A 19,546-nucleotide genomic window follows, 5' to 3' on the forward strand; every position below is an offset into this window, starting at 1 on the left:
AGGAAGAGAGAGGAAGCAGCGAGCTTCACATGGTACCAGCCAAAAGCAGGGATGGCTGCCTGAGCCTTCCCCTCACCGGCCCCTCTTTTGGCTGAGAGGTGCTGGTGTGACCCCAGTACCCCCTTCTCCCCCTAGTGTCCCACTTACTCCCCCGTGTAACCCCTTCTTCTCTGTCCCTCTCTCTCTCTCTCATCCTGAAAATACTGCCTCTTCCCTGAGAGGGCCCTTTCAATGAGTATGACATGTCAAGGGATTTAGGATGAGTGGTTTCTCATGACACAATCCTTGCCGACAGGGATGGGATTCCTCTGGCTTTTGTTGTGCAGTTGGTCATTTGTTTGAAGAGGAAATAGCTTTACAACACATTTCCCTAATTAGAATAATGGGATACTGCTCAAAATACAATGTGAAGTCCCATGCTGCTGGGAGACTAGGAGGAAATCAGCGTGACACCATCCTCGCATGAATCACGTCGGTCATTTGGGCTTTGGAGTTAAGGAGTTTTGTTGAATGGTGGGGATACTTAAATCTGTGAATGTTGGATTGTATGTGACTTGAATGGATGCATCTCATTTTTGCCAAAACCTTTAAAATCGTAAAGGTCTTTTTTTAAATGACCATATATTGACGTTATTGAGAACATTAGATATAACATCTTTGCATATAATGATTTGGGCTTTGTTGAGTGTGACGTAACGATTGACAGAGATCTTAGTGTACATTATTATATATCCTCTTTGACCACTGTGGCACAAGAGTAACTAAAGCATTAACCTATCATCTGCTGTCCATCAGGATGACCTCAAAGTTCACAAACTGTGACATTAAGACATTAACCCTTCTATCCATCATTCCTTTGTCGTTTATTCTTCGCTCAGCAAAAGGGTTACTAACAAAGCACTACTGTTGACATTTTGCCATTAGCAGGCATCATCATCTCATGTCCTATGTAGCCTGATGAGTCTGAGAGCGTGCTCTCTGGGGGGATTACAGTGTCTGGGGAATGGAAGGTCCCTGAGGGATTTGACTCTTAAACTCACATATTGACTCCTCCCACCACTTTTTATTGTCATTTTTTTTTTTACATTTTGTCTGATGTGTGTGTTTTGGTGTGTGGCTGGCTGTGGGTGTTGGTGGTGGAGTCAGGGGGTGGGGGCTGAGGGCTGAGGGGGGCTTTCAGACTCCAGGATGGGGCAATTCAGGTTGCTTTGGCTGTGACTCGTCTTGGCTGTGTTGACTCGCTCCTCTCTGGATGCTTTGGAAGAGCTGGTGGACTGCTAGCTGTCAGCAGAGTTCTGTGTTTACCTCGGACCTTACCTGCTGACATCTGCCATCAGCTGTGAATGGAACAACGATTCCTTGAGCTGATTCATTTTTAAATACCAAAGGCAGGAGTTTTGATCCTGGTGAATGTACATAGTCCCTACCTCAACACCAACAGAAATGACGTAAGTCCTCACACCCAATTTGTAGTTTTAGGCTTAATATTTGTTTCATTTCTCTAGATTTTATTCTCATTAAATGAGCAAATTATTTTACTTGAATGTAAGTGTAACCAGACAAATGAGTGTAAGTGTAAATCAGCAAATGAAGTTAGAGTAAAATAACCTATTTTTAACTCTCTACATTACAAAAATGTGACATCCTTCAGGTTACTGTAGGTTGTATATCATCTGAGTAGAAACCAGGTGTTTTATTAAGTTCATCATTATTCCTTCGTGGATTAACGGCCCTGTAATGCAATTAATCTGACTAAGCCCTCGGCCAAGATTAACCGGTTTATAAAATGATCCCATTAGAGACTGAGGAGAAGAAACTGTGTGGATCAGTGAGTGAGTGTGCATCAGTATGTACATGTCATCACTTTTAAATGAATATAACTTAACAAATCCTTTCATAGTCACTAGCTATTAACAACTTGTATTTATACTTACAGTGTATAAAAGTAACAGCCCAGATCTCTTGATCTCAATGGAGGCTGAACATCTAACAACTAAGCTTAATATCTGCAATGTATTCTTTATGACAGCAAAACATATAAATCAAAGCTAATATAATGTGGAGATTTTCCCTCCAATAAAATAATTCACATAAAAAATAACTACTGATGAGAAATAACAGTCCGCTGCAGTGGATTTGTCTTTGCTGTACATTTTCATTTTCATCTATCATTTGATCGCACCAGCCCACTCTCTCATCTGTCCATGACTTGGTGAGAGAAGCGCTAATGAGAGGATCGCGACAGAATAATATCCGACCTCTGTGACGTCCAGCGTCTGCTTCCTCTCTGTCTTAGTGCTAAAAATAATCAAAGGGAGAGAAAAAAGGGGAAATTCAATTAACCGGACTCATCACTCTTATGGAATGGGATTTCATGGTAATGCCAATTTTTCAGGGTTTTATTCCTGGGGTTTTACTAATTCATCCGGATGTCATCTGAAGTATGAAATAATGATGGCTACTGTTCGCATGCTGTTTGCATGTATTTTCTGTATTTCACACTTCACTTTGAAATGAATAAGAGGAGACAGGACTGGTCCATCTGTGTGCCTGGAAGCTGACCAGGTGGTCTTCCTATAGGCAAGCTTACAAAGCAGCAGTACAAAAAGCTGGGGGAGGTGTGTGTAAATGTGTGAGTATTTGTGTGTGCCGTGTGGAATTATTAGAGACTACTTACACAACAACAATAACTCCACAAAGAGCCTTTGGTTGAGAAGAAGTTTTCTGCCTTTTGATTCGACCTCCCTGTCTTGCCTTTGATCAAGTTTCAGCTTTGAAAAAAAAACTTGACAGCCAACATGATTAATTTCTATGAAGTGTTGCGACTTCATAGTGGACAATGGGTGGGGATGTGTGAGGGGAAAAAAACATTGACTCCACCATTTGTGAGTTTTAGGCCATGAACCCCAGGGGTTAGGTGAAAGGTCAGAGCCACATTATTTCTTCTTTGCTATCCTTTGTTATCCATCACAGCAGACATTCGCATGGGCTTATTGAAGCTCAAAAGAAACACAGAGACATGTTTAAGGCCTCATAGACAAAAAAGATGTCAAACAATTTGATAGATTATCCCTGTGGCTTCATGATGGGACGATGGATATAAAGCTATGACAGAGTTGTTGAACACCTGCCTAACTGCCATGTGACAGACACAGCTGGCTCTCTTCTCGCCAACAAACACATTCACACCTCACCGGAACGGCAGGAAACGGCTTGTAACGGGAAATCACTTTTCATCCAACTAATTAGGCTGTGTGACCGAGCCCCCTCTTCATACTATCGCATTTGAGAAAGAATGGTTAGTGGGTGTATGTCTCAACAGACAATATATGTTGCGTCCCCCCCCCCCTATAAATCAATAGACTTTTCTAATGTCAAGTTGGAATCTGTTTCATCAGTGTTAAATTAATGTTTTAATACGCTCACCAGGGGATCTTCTCTCTGATTGGAATTTGCATACACTGAAACCCAACAAATTCAGTAGTTTATCCATAAGGATATATAGTTTTTTGAAATATAAAGTCTCCATAGCTTGAAACTTGATGATAAAAACCATTCTGGAAGTTTTTATAGTTACAATATACACAGCCTGTCAATACTGAACTTATATAAACTGACTCAAAGTGCCATGTGTCTGCACGTCACTCCCTAAGGAATCATTTTTAGAAGCAGTCGCTTGTAGTCAGCTTCCATCTGTTGGGTGCCATGGTAACTATGGGCAGAGCATGAGTGACAGCTTGGTAACACACTTGAATGCTTAACATTTTTAATCATGCTGTTTTTGTTTAAACCATATACCAGACATATCTTCAGAAACATCATCCACATCCAAATGATTGGCTTTTCTTTTACATGTTGCTATATTTTATTCTAGAACCATGAGTCAACTAATTAAAGTAACTTTCTATGCAAACATTTCAGGAAATATTTTTTCAGCTTTAGTTTGATATATAATGAATACCTTTGGGTGTTGGACTGAAATGTAAAAACATCACTAAGACATTAAGAAACTGAGATTTTTGTACTACTTTTGACATTTTATAGACCAATTTATTAAGAGATACATTTTAAATAAAATAGCAGATTAATTGCTACATATTTAGTTGCAGCCTAGTCTGTAAAGGAAAAGGTTAATTAGCACAGTATTCAAAAATAATCTTGCAGGAGACCAATGATAATTGACACCAGAGGTTTATTGGACCTTACGAGGAGAAGAGAGGAATATGAGATGCAGTCATGTTGACCTGTGACTTAAGGTATACAGGAATGATGTCTTGTTCTTTGTCAGAGTGAAAGGGCCACATTATACTGATTAATAATACGGTTAAGCTTATTGTGTGTTATAGGAAGGAGTTTATCTTCATGCATTATGTAACTAACAATTTCTCTTTTTCTTTCTCTCTTTCACAGTACCAACAGTATGCCTAAACAAGTCGAGGTGAGGATGCACGAGAGTCACCTGGAGCCCATTGAGGCCAGGCCTCAGTCCAAATGTGCCAAATTCTGCTCCAGTATGTGCACGAACCTTCTGCTCACACTCACCATCCTCGGTAAGTTATCCTGGTGTTGGCTAATTATTGTTCTGTTCGTTCATTTTAAGAACCAACAAAAAACAGGGCATGCTAAAGACGGAGATCGACCACCGCTGAGCTCAATGTTCTGTTAACGCCGAGCTCGATTATGCAGCTCACTCGTGAGTTGAGGAGGAGATGCCATCTGTGCTTGTTCAGTGTAGCAGACAATGAGATGACTGGGTGTCCTGACCTTCCCCAGCTCTGTGCCACCTGTTGCTATCAAACGCTTTCTGTGACACGAGACATCCAAACTGCCTCTGGTGGTGCATGGGAAATATTGTGATTATAGTAATAGCTCACTGCGCCACATGGGGAGATTTAATGAAAAGAGGAAAGGGCACAAAAGAAGGGATACATTTTCTGGTAATATGCTCTGAATCAGATGTGTGTTTAACCCACACTTATCATTTAAACTGTGTCCTACTAATGTTATCCTTTAAGAAACATAGGCCGTGAACCTGTTAAACTGTATACAAATAAATATGTATGAATATTTAATTTAGGGATTTGAGTCCCTGTCTATCTGGGTCCCACTGAAATGGTTGTGTGTTTGTGTGAGTATCTGTAATGTGTACATCTCACCCCACTTAGCAGGACTCTCACAAAGCAAGGGAGCCAGCATGATCATTGATCATCTGTCACTTGGCAGATAAGAGTCTGAATGGGAACTTGCAAAATGGCCAAAGAGAAGGCACAGGATATAAAGTGACTTCCAAAGTCATTGGGTGTGCAGAATCCCCAGGATGCTACTAGACTGGACCACAGAAGACGGCTTATTATATTAAAAAAAAAAGTGTGTGTTGTTAAACAATGCCTCAGCCTGTGTGATCTTTGGCAGTGATGTGGTGGCAGAGGAAGTGCAGCCATTGGGGGGATAGCCGGAGTTTTGTGTGGTCTGAGATGGACAGACGCGGAGGCCAACTGCCCAGCCTGGTGGACTGGGCTGTGGGGGGGGGGGTTGGAGCACATAGAGGTCATCTTTAGTTTTGGGGGACAGAACCACTGGGTGGCAGGAAAATAACCCCTGGTTGGAAGTGGCATAATTCAAGGGTCAACAGTGGCTTTGAAAAAAGGGGGCTGGTCTTTCAAAAGACACTGTCTTCTTCTTCTTCTCTTGTCCCCCCTTTTTGTTAAATCCTTGTATAAGTCTGTTAACCTGCCACAAAGTGAAAAGACCCCTCAAAAACATTTTGGGTTTGTACAGATTACAGATGCTCTACAAGGGAATCTGACATGCTTGCCTCCTCCCTGCTGCTTCAAAGAGATCTGATCTTAATCCTCTGTGAGCTTTACTTTCTCTCAGCAGGTTTCTGTTTTATCTCCCCAACCCACTATCCCCTTTAAGCATGAAACAGACAGCCCATTGTATAGCTCCTAACATCTGAATTGGCAGTATAGGAGAGAATTATTAAGAGTTTTTAAAAGAAAAAATGAAAGCCTATTAACTATTTCATTGATTATATCTAAGGTATAGCTATTGAACATAATACACCGATATGAAATGGATTCCTTTTTTATATCAATCTGTAATATGTGATTTTCCACTGGGTTTCATTCATGATTCTTTTCTAGTTTGCTGTCATACACGCTTGCAGTTTCACTCACTAACACTCTTTCTTGCACTTCAGGTGTGATCCTCGGAGCTGTATTTGGGTGTTTGCTCCGTGTGGCCTCCCCGATCCACCCAGACATCGTCATGGTGATAGCTTTTCCCGGAGACATCCTGATGAGGATGCTGAAGATGTTGATCCTGCCACTCATCATCTCCAGTTTAATCACAGGTAGAGTATAAATGATGACTTCTGAAAAAATATAGACATTGGATCATATCAACATTATTAACTGTTGGTGATATGATTGAGCAGCTCATGTGCAGTTGAGTTTGAATACAACGGCTACAAATAAAGTACTGAAATAAAAAATGACAATATTGCATGTAATACAATATGTTTTGCATAATACACATGATCAAATATCATTATGCCATCCCCTAATTGACTTTGCCCAAAGTATTAAGTCAACATTTCTATTCAACACGTGCAGATAACTAAACACTATCTTGTTTGCTTTGGCTACAGGTCTGGCCGGTTTGGATGCCAAATCCAGTGGTCGCCTGGGCACCAGGGCAATGGTCTACTACATGACCACTACGGTTATTGCTGCCATCCTGGGAGTCATCCTTGTATTGGTTATCCACCCTGGCAACCCCAAACTGAAGGAGAATCTGGGCCAGGGCGAGAAGAACGACGATGTGTCCAGCTTGGATGCCTTCTTTGATTTGATCAGGAACCTGTTCCCGGAAAACCTGGTGCAGGCTTGTTTCCAACAGGTAATGGAGGGTGACAATAACAAGATGATGCACAAAACTTATATTTAGTTTGACTGTCAGATGCTAAATGCTTAGAAAGTCTGTCTGTGATATCTGGATGTCACTGCGAATCTTGGATGAGTGCAGTCACTTATTATGGAATATTATTTGTTGCATATCAAGAGAGACTCAGAAGCTTGATCGTCAGGAAATAGGTGGGCTTGTACAGAAAGTTGAGTGGACTTGAGTCACAGGGAACATCATATCTGAATTAGGTGTTGTTGGTTATCTAACTAATCCCTTTTATTTTGTCATCCTTTACCTCAGATCCAGACCACGACAAAAAAGACAGAGGTGCCTTTCGTTGAGGATGTCAATGCAACCGTCATGGAAGGCCTGGTTGCTAACATTACCAGGGAGCCTTTGATTATCGTCACAAAGACCCTTCAGTTCAAAAGTGGCATGAATGTTCTGGGTATGTAACACACCAACATCACTCACAGTATGTACACTGTACAATTAACATTAACCAATACTGAAAGCCTAGAGACATGCTAGCAGCTCTGTGAGGCTAATGCTAACATGCTGATGTTTCGTACATACAATGTTTTGCATGTTCACCATTCTAATAATAGCATTTCAGCATGATATAATTTGCTAATAAGCACAAAACAATGTGCAGGTGATGCTGATCTGCATATGTTTAGTTGTGTTGTTATTCTGCAAATATATTAAAGTCAGAAGATCCCAAAGTCATAAGGATTCATTTTCTGGGCCCAATTAATATCCCTTCTAGAATTCATGGTAATTCATCTAATGGTTATTGGCCAAAGTGGTGGACCAACCAACATACATTGCTGTTCCTAGGGCCAAGCTACTAGCATGGCACAAAGTAAAAGCAATATAAACAGTATTGAAAACATGTGGACAAACCTAATGTTTTTAGCTGTGAATGTTAAAAAGTCATCTCCTAATGATAACCCCTTCATGTAGTATTCAACGCACCTGTCCACGCGGATATTCAACATTTGATACATTTATTATTTTCTGTCACAGGTCTGATTGGTTTCTTTATTGCATTTGGCATCTGCATGGGCAAGATGGGAGAGAGGGCCAGGCTCATGCTTGAATTCTTCAACATCCTCAATGAGATTGTGATGAAACTTGTCATCTGTATCATGTGGTTAGTATCACTTAAGAATCTCATTGAAACTCATTTGAAAACTCTACTATAATGAGTCAGAAATAACTGAAAAGTAATTTCTCAAGACATTACAGCATTTTTAAAGATTAAAGCTATTGAAAGACATAATTTGTGTCCTGCCAAAGTTGTCATTCTGAATGACTAGTAACAATTAAAGTTCCATCGTCTCTCTAGGTACTCTCCCTTCGGTATTGCCTGTCTCATCTGTGGTAAGATCATCTCCATCAAGGACCTTGAGGTGGTGGGCAGACAGCTGGGCATGTACATGGTCACTGTGATCATTGGCCTCATCATCCACGGAGCTATCTTCCTGCCTGCAATCTACTTTGCTATTGTCAGGAAAAACCCCTATACATTCTTCCTGGGCATCTTCCAGGCCTGGATCACCGCCCTGGGGACAGCCTCCAGGTCAGCATCACAATGAATAGCTAGTTGTTTTTGTTGATATGTATACAGTTGAAACACAGTATAACCAACCTTCTTTTGCTTTTGACCTCCAGTGCTGGTACACTGCCTGTCACCTTCCGTTGTCTGGAGGAGAACTTAGGTATTGACAAAAGAGTCACTCGCTTTGTGCTCCCAGTCGGTGCCACCATCAACATGGACGGAACTGCTCTGTATGAGGCAGTGGCAGCCATCTTCATCGCCCAAATGAACGGCATCTACCTTGACCCTGGTCAGATTATCACTGTCAGGTCAGGAGACACTTCAAACACGTCATATTGTATAGGTTGTTTTTTGCACTGTTAAAAGCCAATGAATAACATCTCAATAACCAAGTTATATAATGATTTAACCTTCTATTATATTTCAACAATCCTGCTATTAAAATAGGAAAACTGTGGATAAAAAAAAGCTATGCTTGGTAATAACAGTAAGATTTACAATTCTCACTGTTTTAAGAGGGTTTAAATGGAGCCCTGAGGATGCTGTTTAGCAAACACAGTTAGCTCTTAATAAATGAGGACAAACCCAGCAGCAGAACAGAGAGGTTTAACAGCGAACAGAAAATCCTCTGTTACTCAAAGCAACAACTTCAAAGATTTGATTTACAAAGGAACAAATAAACCGTAATGAGGAAACGAAAACATGAATTACATCAACCTAGTATCTGTAACTATCTTCCCCAAATGCTCTTCTGTTAATAGAGTGAGTCAAGGATGCCTGACCTTCACCTTGACATTTATATGGCATATCAATCTATGAAACCCTCAAATTGAACATCCCATCTGTTACATTTAAACCTCTCTTCATGTGTGATGGAGCACCCTCTCTGGTTCTCTTCAGCGGCCCCTCTTTATATAAGTACCATAGAGAATACATATCTTCATCTGTAGCTGTGTGGAGTGGACCATATCATGTTCATTGGCATCTGAGGAGTAGCATCAAGGCGTAGGGTCGGTTGTGGAGGATGTGCTTCGGTGAAGTGGGCTTGGAAAATGTGATTGATTGGTGCTTTTCTGTGTCTTCATTCAGTCTGACTGCCACCCTGGCCAGTGTTGGAGCGGCCAGTATTCCCAGTGCTGGCCTGGTGACTATGCTCCTGATCCTGACTGCTGTAGGCCTGCCAACCGAAGACATCAGTCTGCTGGTTGCTGTTGACTGGCTGCTGTGAGTTATAAAATACACATGCTTATTGTGGGAGAAACTTCTGTGTAGCAATGCAGTGGGAGTCACCGACTCAGGAAGGAGACACGGGGAGAGCTGGAGCTTTGATGTCAAACACTAATGGTTTATTTAGGAGCTTCGGCCGGAGGATTCACAAAACAAATCTGGAGTCAGAGGTTCTGACTGCACGGTAGAGTTGCCACGTCAATTCTGAAGAGCCTCTCTCTCGCTATACCTTTTTAACTGGTTCACAGAGAGTAATCAACATATTTGAGGAGATAGACTAAACAGCTGGGAACACTGAATTACTTGCGTCCGACACTTATGGCCATGAAGATTTCACACCAAGAATGAAGTGTTCCAGTGTACCCACAACAATAAACCATTTGTGACCGAGAGTTGCCCGGTCATAAACTGGTAACAACAACATATGTCTGAAGCAGCCCCTTTCCTTAAGGGATACAACAGACGTCAGGGTTGGTCATAAACGTCAAAGGGCAAATGGTGGATATCTACTCTAAGAGAATTATTCCCTAACACTTATGTTGTAGTTACATATTGATATTATTTTAGTTTACTTTTCTATGTACAGAACTCCCTTTTATGATAAGGTGTAGAAAACCATCTTTTTAAACTGTGTTTTGTCTCTTCAGGGATCGATTCAGGACCTCAGTCAACGTGGTGGGTGACTCCTACGGTGCAGGCATCGTGTACCACCTGTCCAAGCTTGAGCTTGAGGAACTGGATGCACAAACGGCCAAATCTGACGACATCGAAATGACGAAGACCCAGTCTTACTACGATGACATGAAGAACCACCACGAAAACAATTCCAACCAGTGCGTCAATACTACTCCCGCTACAGCTACAACTAGCACAACCGCTACTGCCACTGCTAACAATACTGTAGAAGTAGTAGTAGATGAATGCAAGGTACAATTAATGCTTACGGACATAGAGACTTGTATATAACCCTCACCGTTGTTGCACGCTCACCCTGCATGTTTTCTGCACTCTTGTTTGTTTTACTCATTGCATCTTTGTACATATTAATGGGAATACACTCACAATACATTTTATTTTAAGACAGAAATCAAGCTCAAGAACAACAGAAGTATGTGCACGTATGTATTACATTCTACTGGAAAAGTAGCTTTTGTGTTGAATGAACATCCAAAACATGTACAGCCAAAAGGTTTAAATATACTAAAACATTATTATGTGCATATCTACAGATCTATAGTTAGATTCATCCGATGACTTTAACCTATTGGGGATTGGCTCTAATTTAATGGGCAGAGCCAGATAATCCTCCTCATGACCCTGAGGAATTATTTAGCAGCCCTCCCATCCATCAAACATTCACACCATATCCTTTTCCAAAACATAACGTCTTGATAGAAGGTTTTCATTAAATGTTTTCTCTTCTCCTCCCATTTGATTCAGTCTAATGAACGCAGTCCATACTGCCTTATCTAAAAATCTTTAAAATATAGTTTAATTTTATTAAGAGGTTTATTCCTAAACGTTTACCCTCTTCTGTATAATTTCAAACACGATGGAAAGTGTTAGTTATAATTAGCAGCTCATATATTTCCTACACATCTACCACGCTGTCAGTGAGTCATTCCCAGTCAGGTTTTTTTTAGAATTTTGACACCAGCTATTTTTGCCCATAATGAGAACTGTGTTGTGAAATGGAAAGCTGTGAAGTAGCTCCCGTAATGTAAAACATAATGCACTTTGAATACGGTCTTTAATGTATTCCATGCTTTTAGAATAATACATGGGAGTTCAAAGTGCTGGTTCCCTGACACTCACACCCTGGCAGAAAAGGTCTACTGATGAGCCTATTCATTTATTAAAGGATGTAAGGTGTTGCCTAGCAACGATGGCAACCTGACACACAATTAATCTGGCCATCTGAAAAAAATATCATATTCTCCTTTCCGAGTCTATATGACATTTAACACAAAGGCTTGCTATTTCCAGTATTCACAATGACTGTTTTCTGTTTGTTGGTCTGTTTTGCCTGTACATAGCACGACTACTTTCTAACCCTTTCCAAAGACAGTAGAGAGCTTTCTAGCTAACAACCTAACAATGCATTCATACTGTAGTGTTTGCACCTTGTTTTCAATGTATTCTGTTTATTTTTTCCTTTATTCATTGTATTATTATTTTATGTTACTGCCTTCTGACATTTTGTTAATCATTTATATGTGGTGTGTTACCAGTTCAGTTAAAGAAACCCCTATCTTAAGACTACCATAAGCATGATCATCAGTGCTCCTACTGGAGTTCTAATATTGTTTTTTTAATATTTTTTGCAAAATTGCTATGATACCTAAGAGGCAATAGAGTACCATTGCTACAGCAGCAACAAAAAACTGAAAATAATGTGATAAATGGTATCCTGGTTTTACCCTTATAAAGTATGTACAGTCGTGTGTTATTTAATTACCTCTACTTTAAAACCAGGATTAAGTAGAATTGATTGATAAGTATTCGTTTTTTTAGGACAGCAAGTAATAAATCATAGTTAACCATGCGTTTGCCCTGTAAACCTGATTGACCAATCACATTGCTTGGCTGAAACTAAGAGGGGACACAGAATTAACAATGCAATGTTATTTCTGTTTAATTAGAAATGAATTGTGTTTTTGAAGTGCCTTGGATCAAGTGTTTTAGTTTTCCCTGCTAACTGCTTACAGGTAACCTCAGCCACTAACGGCTCTGCTGCGGAGTGCACGCTTGTTGAGGAGGGACCATGGAAACATGAATAATGGCAGCACAGAGATCCCCTGCTCCTGGGCTCCACAAGCTTTCCCATCTGGTGATAAAAAAGAGTGAATGAAACAAAGTCACGCGAACAGAACTACTAATTGTTTTCTATGTAGATTAGTTTTCTTTTGTATTAGTCCCTTTACAAGTTTTTGTAACTGTCTATCTGACTGATATATAATACTAATTCACCTAACCGTGAAATAATAACAGAGGTATACTTAGAGCACAATTATGTCCGTTTAGCATATACTTGCACAACATACTTCAAGGCTGGGGGAGGGAAGGAAGGAAGAGAAAAAAAAACGTAAGATAGGCTTCCCATAGCAATACATCTAATTTCTACATTTGTAGGAGGAGAGAGAAAGTGGCTGTGTAGCATGGGAAGTCCTGAGATTAGCTTCCAAGTATCATGCAGGTGATTTATTATTCAAATGACAGAAGATGAGTTGGAGTGAGAACATTATTAATGACAACCAGCGTGATGTTTGTACACCAATCTTGACTCTCGTACTGTCAGAGATTTTAAAGTGCATCTGACTGAATAAGCCCAATATTAGCCTCTATGTCTGAGGTCCAGCACAACACTGAAAGGGTAGGAGGCCACACTGAGCCTCGTAACCTACAAGCACAGTCAGTCATATTCTAAAGCACAAATTATACTATGAACGCCATTTTTCATCCCCCAGTTGTTTTATCTTAAAGGAAAGGGACTTTTATTTCATTATGTCACCTGTTGAATGAGATGTAAACTGTGTGTTTGTGAGTAATAGAGAGAGAAGGAGATAAAGAGAGCAGGAGTTAAAAACATGACCAATTCAATTATAGGGACCAAACGGGCAGAAACTCAATCAACTCACAGAGGCCTTTGAACTGCCTCCATGACGTCACTCACAACACATTTGTCCAGAATCATTTTAATACTGACTGGCACTGAAGATGATATTACCACATTTTCTGACGGACCCTCAAAGCTAATGAAATCACTGCTCTAAATATGCTTTCCCTTCTTCCAAAAGATATCTGTGATGCCAATTAAATTAAAAGAACATTAGCACCAACATGACTATTGTCAAGACAAACAATAAAAGATAATTGACAAATCTGAAAAATTCGAAGCATAAAAAAGAGATTATGTAGAGCACAAATGAAGACAATGAGGATAATGTTCAGACAGTGGCATAATCAAAGTCATCATTACCCTTTCATGTCGATACTGATCGTATTCCAAGTCAAAATGTTAGCTGTTGAAAACATAATAAGGGACTGCAGATACTCAGGCTTATTACATCTTTTACACAGAGATAAAATATTGAAATCCTCAAATGTTTACCTGCTCACTGATGAGCCTCGTTAAAATGGCCTTCTTAAAGCACAAGTTTATAAAGCACTGACTCTGAAAAGGTTGACAGTTTACTGCATTGTTGAAAAAGTGTAATTTTATAATATGATAATATACTGGGAAGGGAGTTTCCAAGCGCACACACAGGAAGCGCACATACATATTTCAAACACATTCCAGTGGTTTATTGATCCTCAACATGCGTACTCTCAGAAAGCACAGACAAAGATATTACAGACAGAGTACACTAAGTGAGCCACCAATTGTATTTGTTTTAAGAAACAGAGGAAGAAGCATTGAGCTGTCAGATGGACACTTGGCTGCACAAACAAAGATGGATCAGTGATCTTGCTCTTCCAGCTTCTTGTTTAGCCAGACATAAAAAGTAAACAACCATATATTCAACCACCAGAGCTCAAGACTGTTTCTACAACCCTAGATGCTGCAGCTGTGCGTCCATATGGGTGCAAAGATGTTTTCAGGAAACTCAGAACGGAACAATAGACACTTCACATGCGTTATTCCACAATTATCAGGTAGTAACAAAACCTCTCATAGAACCAAATAGCTGAAAAAACACAGAAACAAAGCTGGACTACTGGCTGTTATTTTGTATTTTTTTAAGCTTACAGTATGTGCATAAGAGATGAGACTTCTGTTATATGGCTGTGGATTTGATTTCTTTATCAGTATTGTGTCCTTCTCTCCTGTCTTGTATCCTTTTATTTGTGCTTAATGACAACCTTGCCTTGAAGATGTTCACTTCAAACAAATGCCAACGTCAAATGCCAATTAAAGTAACAGTAGGGAACGTAACATAAACACTTAGCGCAGCACTGTCTTTTAGTTCCCTGAAACACTTTTTGTTTAAGCTCGGCTAACGGAAGCTTTGATACAGCAAAGATTGCGCTTGGTGTTCATCCGTAAACACTGCACAGACTGACGCACACCACACACACAAAAACAAGCATGCACACACACACACATTCACTTTTATTTTCTTCAAATGCACACGAGTAAACACTCTTAAACCTCAAAGTCACTACATTTGTAATCGGTGAGCTGCAGAGCACAGCACTGACAACTCAACAGGCCCCTGAGCCTGACCTTTTGACCTTGTGATGTTCAGGAAAAGAAAAAAAGAATCTCTCCAGTGAGGAGACAATGTATAGTGCCATCGATGGGGATTGAGTGTTGAACCACTATTATGTTCAAACACACGGTTTTAAAAGCATGAATTAAATAAAAATGATGCACCACTATCTTAAAAGCATGGTATTTGAAGTGCCTCGTTGCACTTTGTGTATATATTGTAGGTAACAGATGTTTTTTTCTTTCTTTTGATTTATTTTAGGGGGCGTTGAAATGGTAAATAGGAATATAGTTTCATTGCTGTGATATTTTTTATGTAATCCTCTAGAAAGAAATATATAATCTATGTCCTGAGTACAATTAGATTAGACAAATGTATAGAGAGGAAATCGTGTAATAAATTGCTTGTTTACTAGTTGTTTTACTTACCTGTCACACACCAATATATAAATATCTTTTTTTTCATCTAATGTAAGCGTTTTGAATGTTTGTTCCATGGAGATATAAGCAGTGTGCATTCATTTTAATTGTACATAAATAAATATATAATTGTTCTGTTCAGTGGCGATGCAGAATTTATCGGAAATGACAGTGATCATGACGCAAACACTGTTTGCATGACAAAGTGAAAGAAAGAGAGCGAGAAAGAAAGATAGAGAGGGGATGTTTTTGGTTTGAAAAAAAGGGGGCCAACATGAAATATATTTTCGTGGGAATTACTGTGATTAAGGTTTCTAAAAAGAGAGACAAATACAAAGGAAAAGGTCAAATGTGCCCTGTATGTAGGATAGAGTGAGGAATCAAATATAGCCTAGTGGTTAGATGCATTCAGAGGCCTGTTAGAGAGCAACACTCCTCAGGTCACTCATCTGAAATTGTTTTCTCTTTTCAATGAAAGAAACTTGCTTTAGTCTCAGGCATCTTTGTTTACCAGGTGCATGACGTGGAGATATAGATCTTTTAGATTCTGTTACCCTGTCTACATGCCACAACTTCACACATTCGACCTCTGGCGTGCCATCAACATCATAGATGTTTTTTTAGAAATCGCATTCGGTAAACTGCCTTTACTCCACTTGCCTTTTCTTTGCTTTCTACACAGAAACGTTATGCACGCACAAACACCTGGAACTTGCCGAGCTAAATGGCACTGATCAAATGGAAAATGATTGACAGTATTTTAAACAAAAAGCCAGTTTATCTTTGAGCTTGTCCTTTTCTACTGCAATGTGTCTTTTTTGAAGAAACTCCCAAACAGAGCTGATGTCTCACTGTCTCACTCCTGCCTACAACGTGCTTTCCTGATCTTACTTTTCTAGGCCTTGCCTCTTTGTAAAGCTGTTGTAATATTGATGTAAAGGCAGAGCGTATGTGTGGGGGAGAAACAATATTGAGAAAAAAATGGAAAAAAAAGAAATACAGAATTCTTTACTTGGTCTATGGTATACATAAAAAAATCTGTTTCTACATATCAATAAGTGTTGTACCTTTGGTGTACATATACAAATATAACTAATAAATGTTGATTCATAACTAAATGGCTTTTTCACTGTGTGATTTTTTACATCTTCTCACATGATTCAAGAAATGCATGTTATATAGCTGTTAGTGTAATTATAACTCCCGTACTGTCTGGACAATGAACCTTTTACTGATAAAAAGTATTAATAGATGCAAAATATAATCTATAATCATTTTGATTACTAAGGTAGGGGATGATGAATAGATGAAAATGGACAATGAACTGCTCATTGGCTATTTTTAAGCATATCCAGTCACCCTTGACCTTTATGCTCCATCCCCAGAGCCACCAAAGACACAAGTAATTATCAACACTTTCAGAGATGCTAACAAAAAGAGCTGAACATGTATAATGTGCTCTCTCAGACCACAATGTACAGTATGAACTGCACACAAAACAGTCTGATCAATGACGTGTCCAACAGATTTTGGGAGGTGTTAGGAAAACATAACATTTGGCATAGAATAATATTAACTCTAAAAATAAAAATGTGCGACTGGTGGTTCAGTCAGGAAGTAAGAGTTAGTATGATGCCGTACCATTATTAGGAATACTACCTTTTATTTCATATCCAGTTTGGCATTAAACATTTCTGAAATAGGTTTTAAAATGAGGTTTCTGCGATGTGTTTAGAACTTAAGACTTGAGTAATAATGCACTTGACAAGCATATATATTTTATGTAAATAAAATACATCTAAAACATAGTATCTATAGGAGTATAAGAGTAAAATAAGCATTTTATGAAACGATTGGCACAATCGGGTTTGAAAAAAGGCTTATTTTTTTATATAGGATGGATGTTGCCTAGGGGTTAAATGGAAGTCCACCAATAAGAGGGTCAGTGGTTCGATCCCCAGCTGTTGTCGACACATAAAACAGTCGACATGTCAAAGTTTCCCTGGGCAAGACACTAAGGCATGGCCAATAGTATTGAAGAGTAGATAAGTTACATGGGATAAAAGTGTCAGCTGAGTGTAATGTAATTCTATACAGTCGTGTTTTCTGATTGTGGATATATACCCATTAGCACTGTATACATCCTTGAATCTTCACATATAGAAATAACCTAATGCAAAATCTGAAAATACACTGCAAAATGATCAGTAACTAATTATCAGAATCAGAATAATGGATTCTATATGAATCCCTTGTAATTGCCTCACTGCATTTGAGCAGCTTGAGAGCAGTATTTAATGATTGAGCACATTGTACTCTGAATGCATGCTAAATAAGTGGTAATTGTGCTTTCTTCAAAGTTTGTCAATGAAGACAGCTTGATGCAGTTTACCACTCTATGGGAAACTTTCAAAATGGCCGTCTTTATCTAAGTCTTTGTTTCCCACAAGAACATGTTCTCGCATCACGACCCCGGTGCCATGGAAACTTCACTTCCTCCTATGTGGCAGCAATGTACACTCGCTTCCCACTGTCATGCCATTCACTCGCTCCTTTTTGTCTTCACACATACAGAGCAATCAGTAATTGAACACACCACATTCCTGCATATTTCTCAATACACATTTATTTTTGTCCATGACTTTACAAATCACACAGCGACATCTTTAGTTAATTTTTCTTAAAACCTGCCTAAACTAGTACATTTGCTACTTCTCTTCAAAACAAATCAAAAGAGCAAAAGCAGGAAAAATACAAGAACAAGTCAGAAAAAACCAACAAAAAAACGTTGTATGTAATGCAGCATTTTCATACTGAAACCGGTAAGAATTAGCAGTCATACAAGCAATAATAGCGATATGACACAATGAATAATACATTTCACCAATAAGAAGGTCAGTAGAAAAACTGCATCATTTTGTTTACACGTGACAAATGTACAGAGACTGTCACACTGAGGCATGGGCAAGCACGCAAGCTTCACCCCCCCCCCCCCCCCCCCCCCCCCCCAATGCTGTCACAGCCCCTTTCTTATGAAGGAACCTTTACATTGCTATGTTTTACAGCACATGGGCCACCATTATCATATGTGCCATGCAGTTTAGCATCTAAAGCTAGGCCGCTATCACGGTTGAGTTTTAATCCTGCATTCAAAAAATTATTCATGTATCCAGTTATTTATTTTGTTCTTTCTTTTTTTCCTTAATCAATGTACACACTGTGTATATAGTATGCATACAGTTTATCATATTCATTCTACTTATCCTCAGGATAACATTAGGGACTTAATTTCATCATATTTCCAACCCAAAATAAATCATTCCATATTAACTGACTTCCATGGTGTATCCGTTGTACTGTTTGGATGCTCGCTTACAATATCCACTCCACTTTGACTATTGCAAAAATCAATTTACAATTGTTTACCTCTGAGGTATTGTTTTTCTATTTAAATAACTCTCAAAACATGACACAACCTTTATTTAAAAGGGATACAACGCCTCCTTTCTACCAAACAACAAAAAGCACTGGTGGCTATTGCTAAGGCAAAACATACACTTTATATACAGAGAACAAGAAAAAGGGAATACAAGCTGCATAAATTAAGGTGGTGACATCCCCAGTCGTCTTGAAAATGGCAACAAAAAAAAACTTTAGTCCACAGGCACGGCTGAAATATACACAGGGTTACAATAATAAGTACATAAATCAAAGAAATAAAACATTGAGGGTTGTTTTGCTCAAAATTATGTGTTTTCTATTTGCAGTATCTCAAACAAAAATAACCCACTCATTAACAATTTATTATTTCCCATTAAGACTAAAAGGCCAGATAATTTAGGAATAACCAATTATATAAACAAACAGAAGAGTCTTTCAACAATTAGTCTTCCACAAATAAGACCCTCACCACCCCCTCCCTTTAAAACCCATCCCGTCATTAAACACAGAGACATGAGACACATTCACACACCCTGCATGATACCCCACAGTGAATGACGCTCCTAAACCGCCATTCAGTCCTCACTAACCTGGCATACCAGACACACAAAATGCTGCACATGAAAGTCACACCCAGTGTACTTCCGTTGGACCATCTTTCTAAATATCAGACACCATTACTCAGTGTCCATCCAGTGCTAGCCACCAGCAGTTTTCACCCCCAGTGTTTGGAGCCCCACCCCGCCCCCCCCGTCCGACTCCACCCTCCCCAT

At 39.3% G+C, this 19,546-nt stretch overlaps 1 protein-coding gene across 1 annotated transcript; it reads left to right on the plus strand.

The window, feature by feature from the left end:
• The first annotated feature begins 1,210 nt into the window (after positions 1–1,210).
• Positions 1,211–16,450, plus strand: LOC117448049 (excitatory amino acid transporter 2-like). The gene is made up of 11 exons (XM_034085134.2): positions 1,211–1,448; positions 4,411–4,550; positions 6,203–6,355; positions 6,653–6,903; positions 7,210–7,357; positions 7,939–8,065; positions 8,261–8,494; positions 8,587–8,781; positions 9,563–9,697; positions 10,348–10,627; positions 12,409–16,450. The coding sequence occupies exons 1-11, from the start codon at positions 1,411–1,413 to the stop codon at positions 12,478–12,480; spliced, it is 1,773 nt and encodes a 590-aa protein (XP_033941025.1). The 5' UTR covers positions 1,211–1,410; the 3' UTR covers positions 12,481–16,450.
• Positions 16,451–19,546: the final 3,096 nt, after the last annotated feature.

This window comes from Pseudochaenichthys georgianus, chromosome 6 (assembly GCF_902827115.2).
Source record: "Pseudochaenichthys georgianus chromosome 6, fPseGeo1.2, whole genome shotgun sequence".
Classification (NCBI taxonomy): Eukaryota; Metazoa; Chordata; class Actinopteri; order Perciformes; family Channichthyidae; genus Pseudochaenichthys; species Pseudochaenichthys georgianus.

Bases quoted from the DNA above. Each gene is read 5' to 3' on its own strand.
- LOC117448049 (XM_034085134.2), top strand. From the start codon at position 1,411: ATGTACATAGTCCCTACCTCAACACCAACAGAAATGAC. The intron at 4,551-6,202 runs GTAAGTTATCCT...CTTGCACTTCAG, and splicing joins GCTCACACTCACCATCCTCG to GTGTGATCCTCGGAGCTGTA. The intron at 10,628-12,408 runs GTACAATTAATG...AACTGCTTACAG, and splicing joins TAGTAGTAGATGAATGCAAG to GTAACCTCAGCCACTAACGG.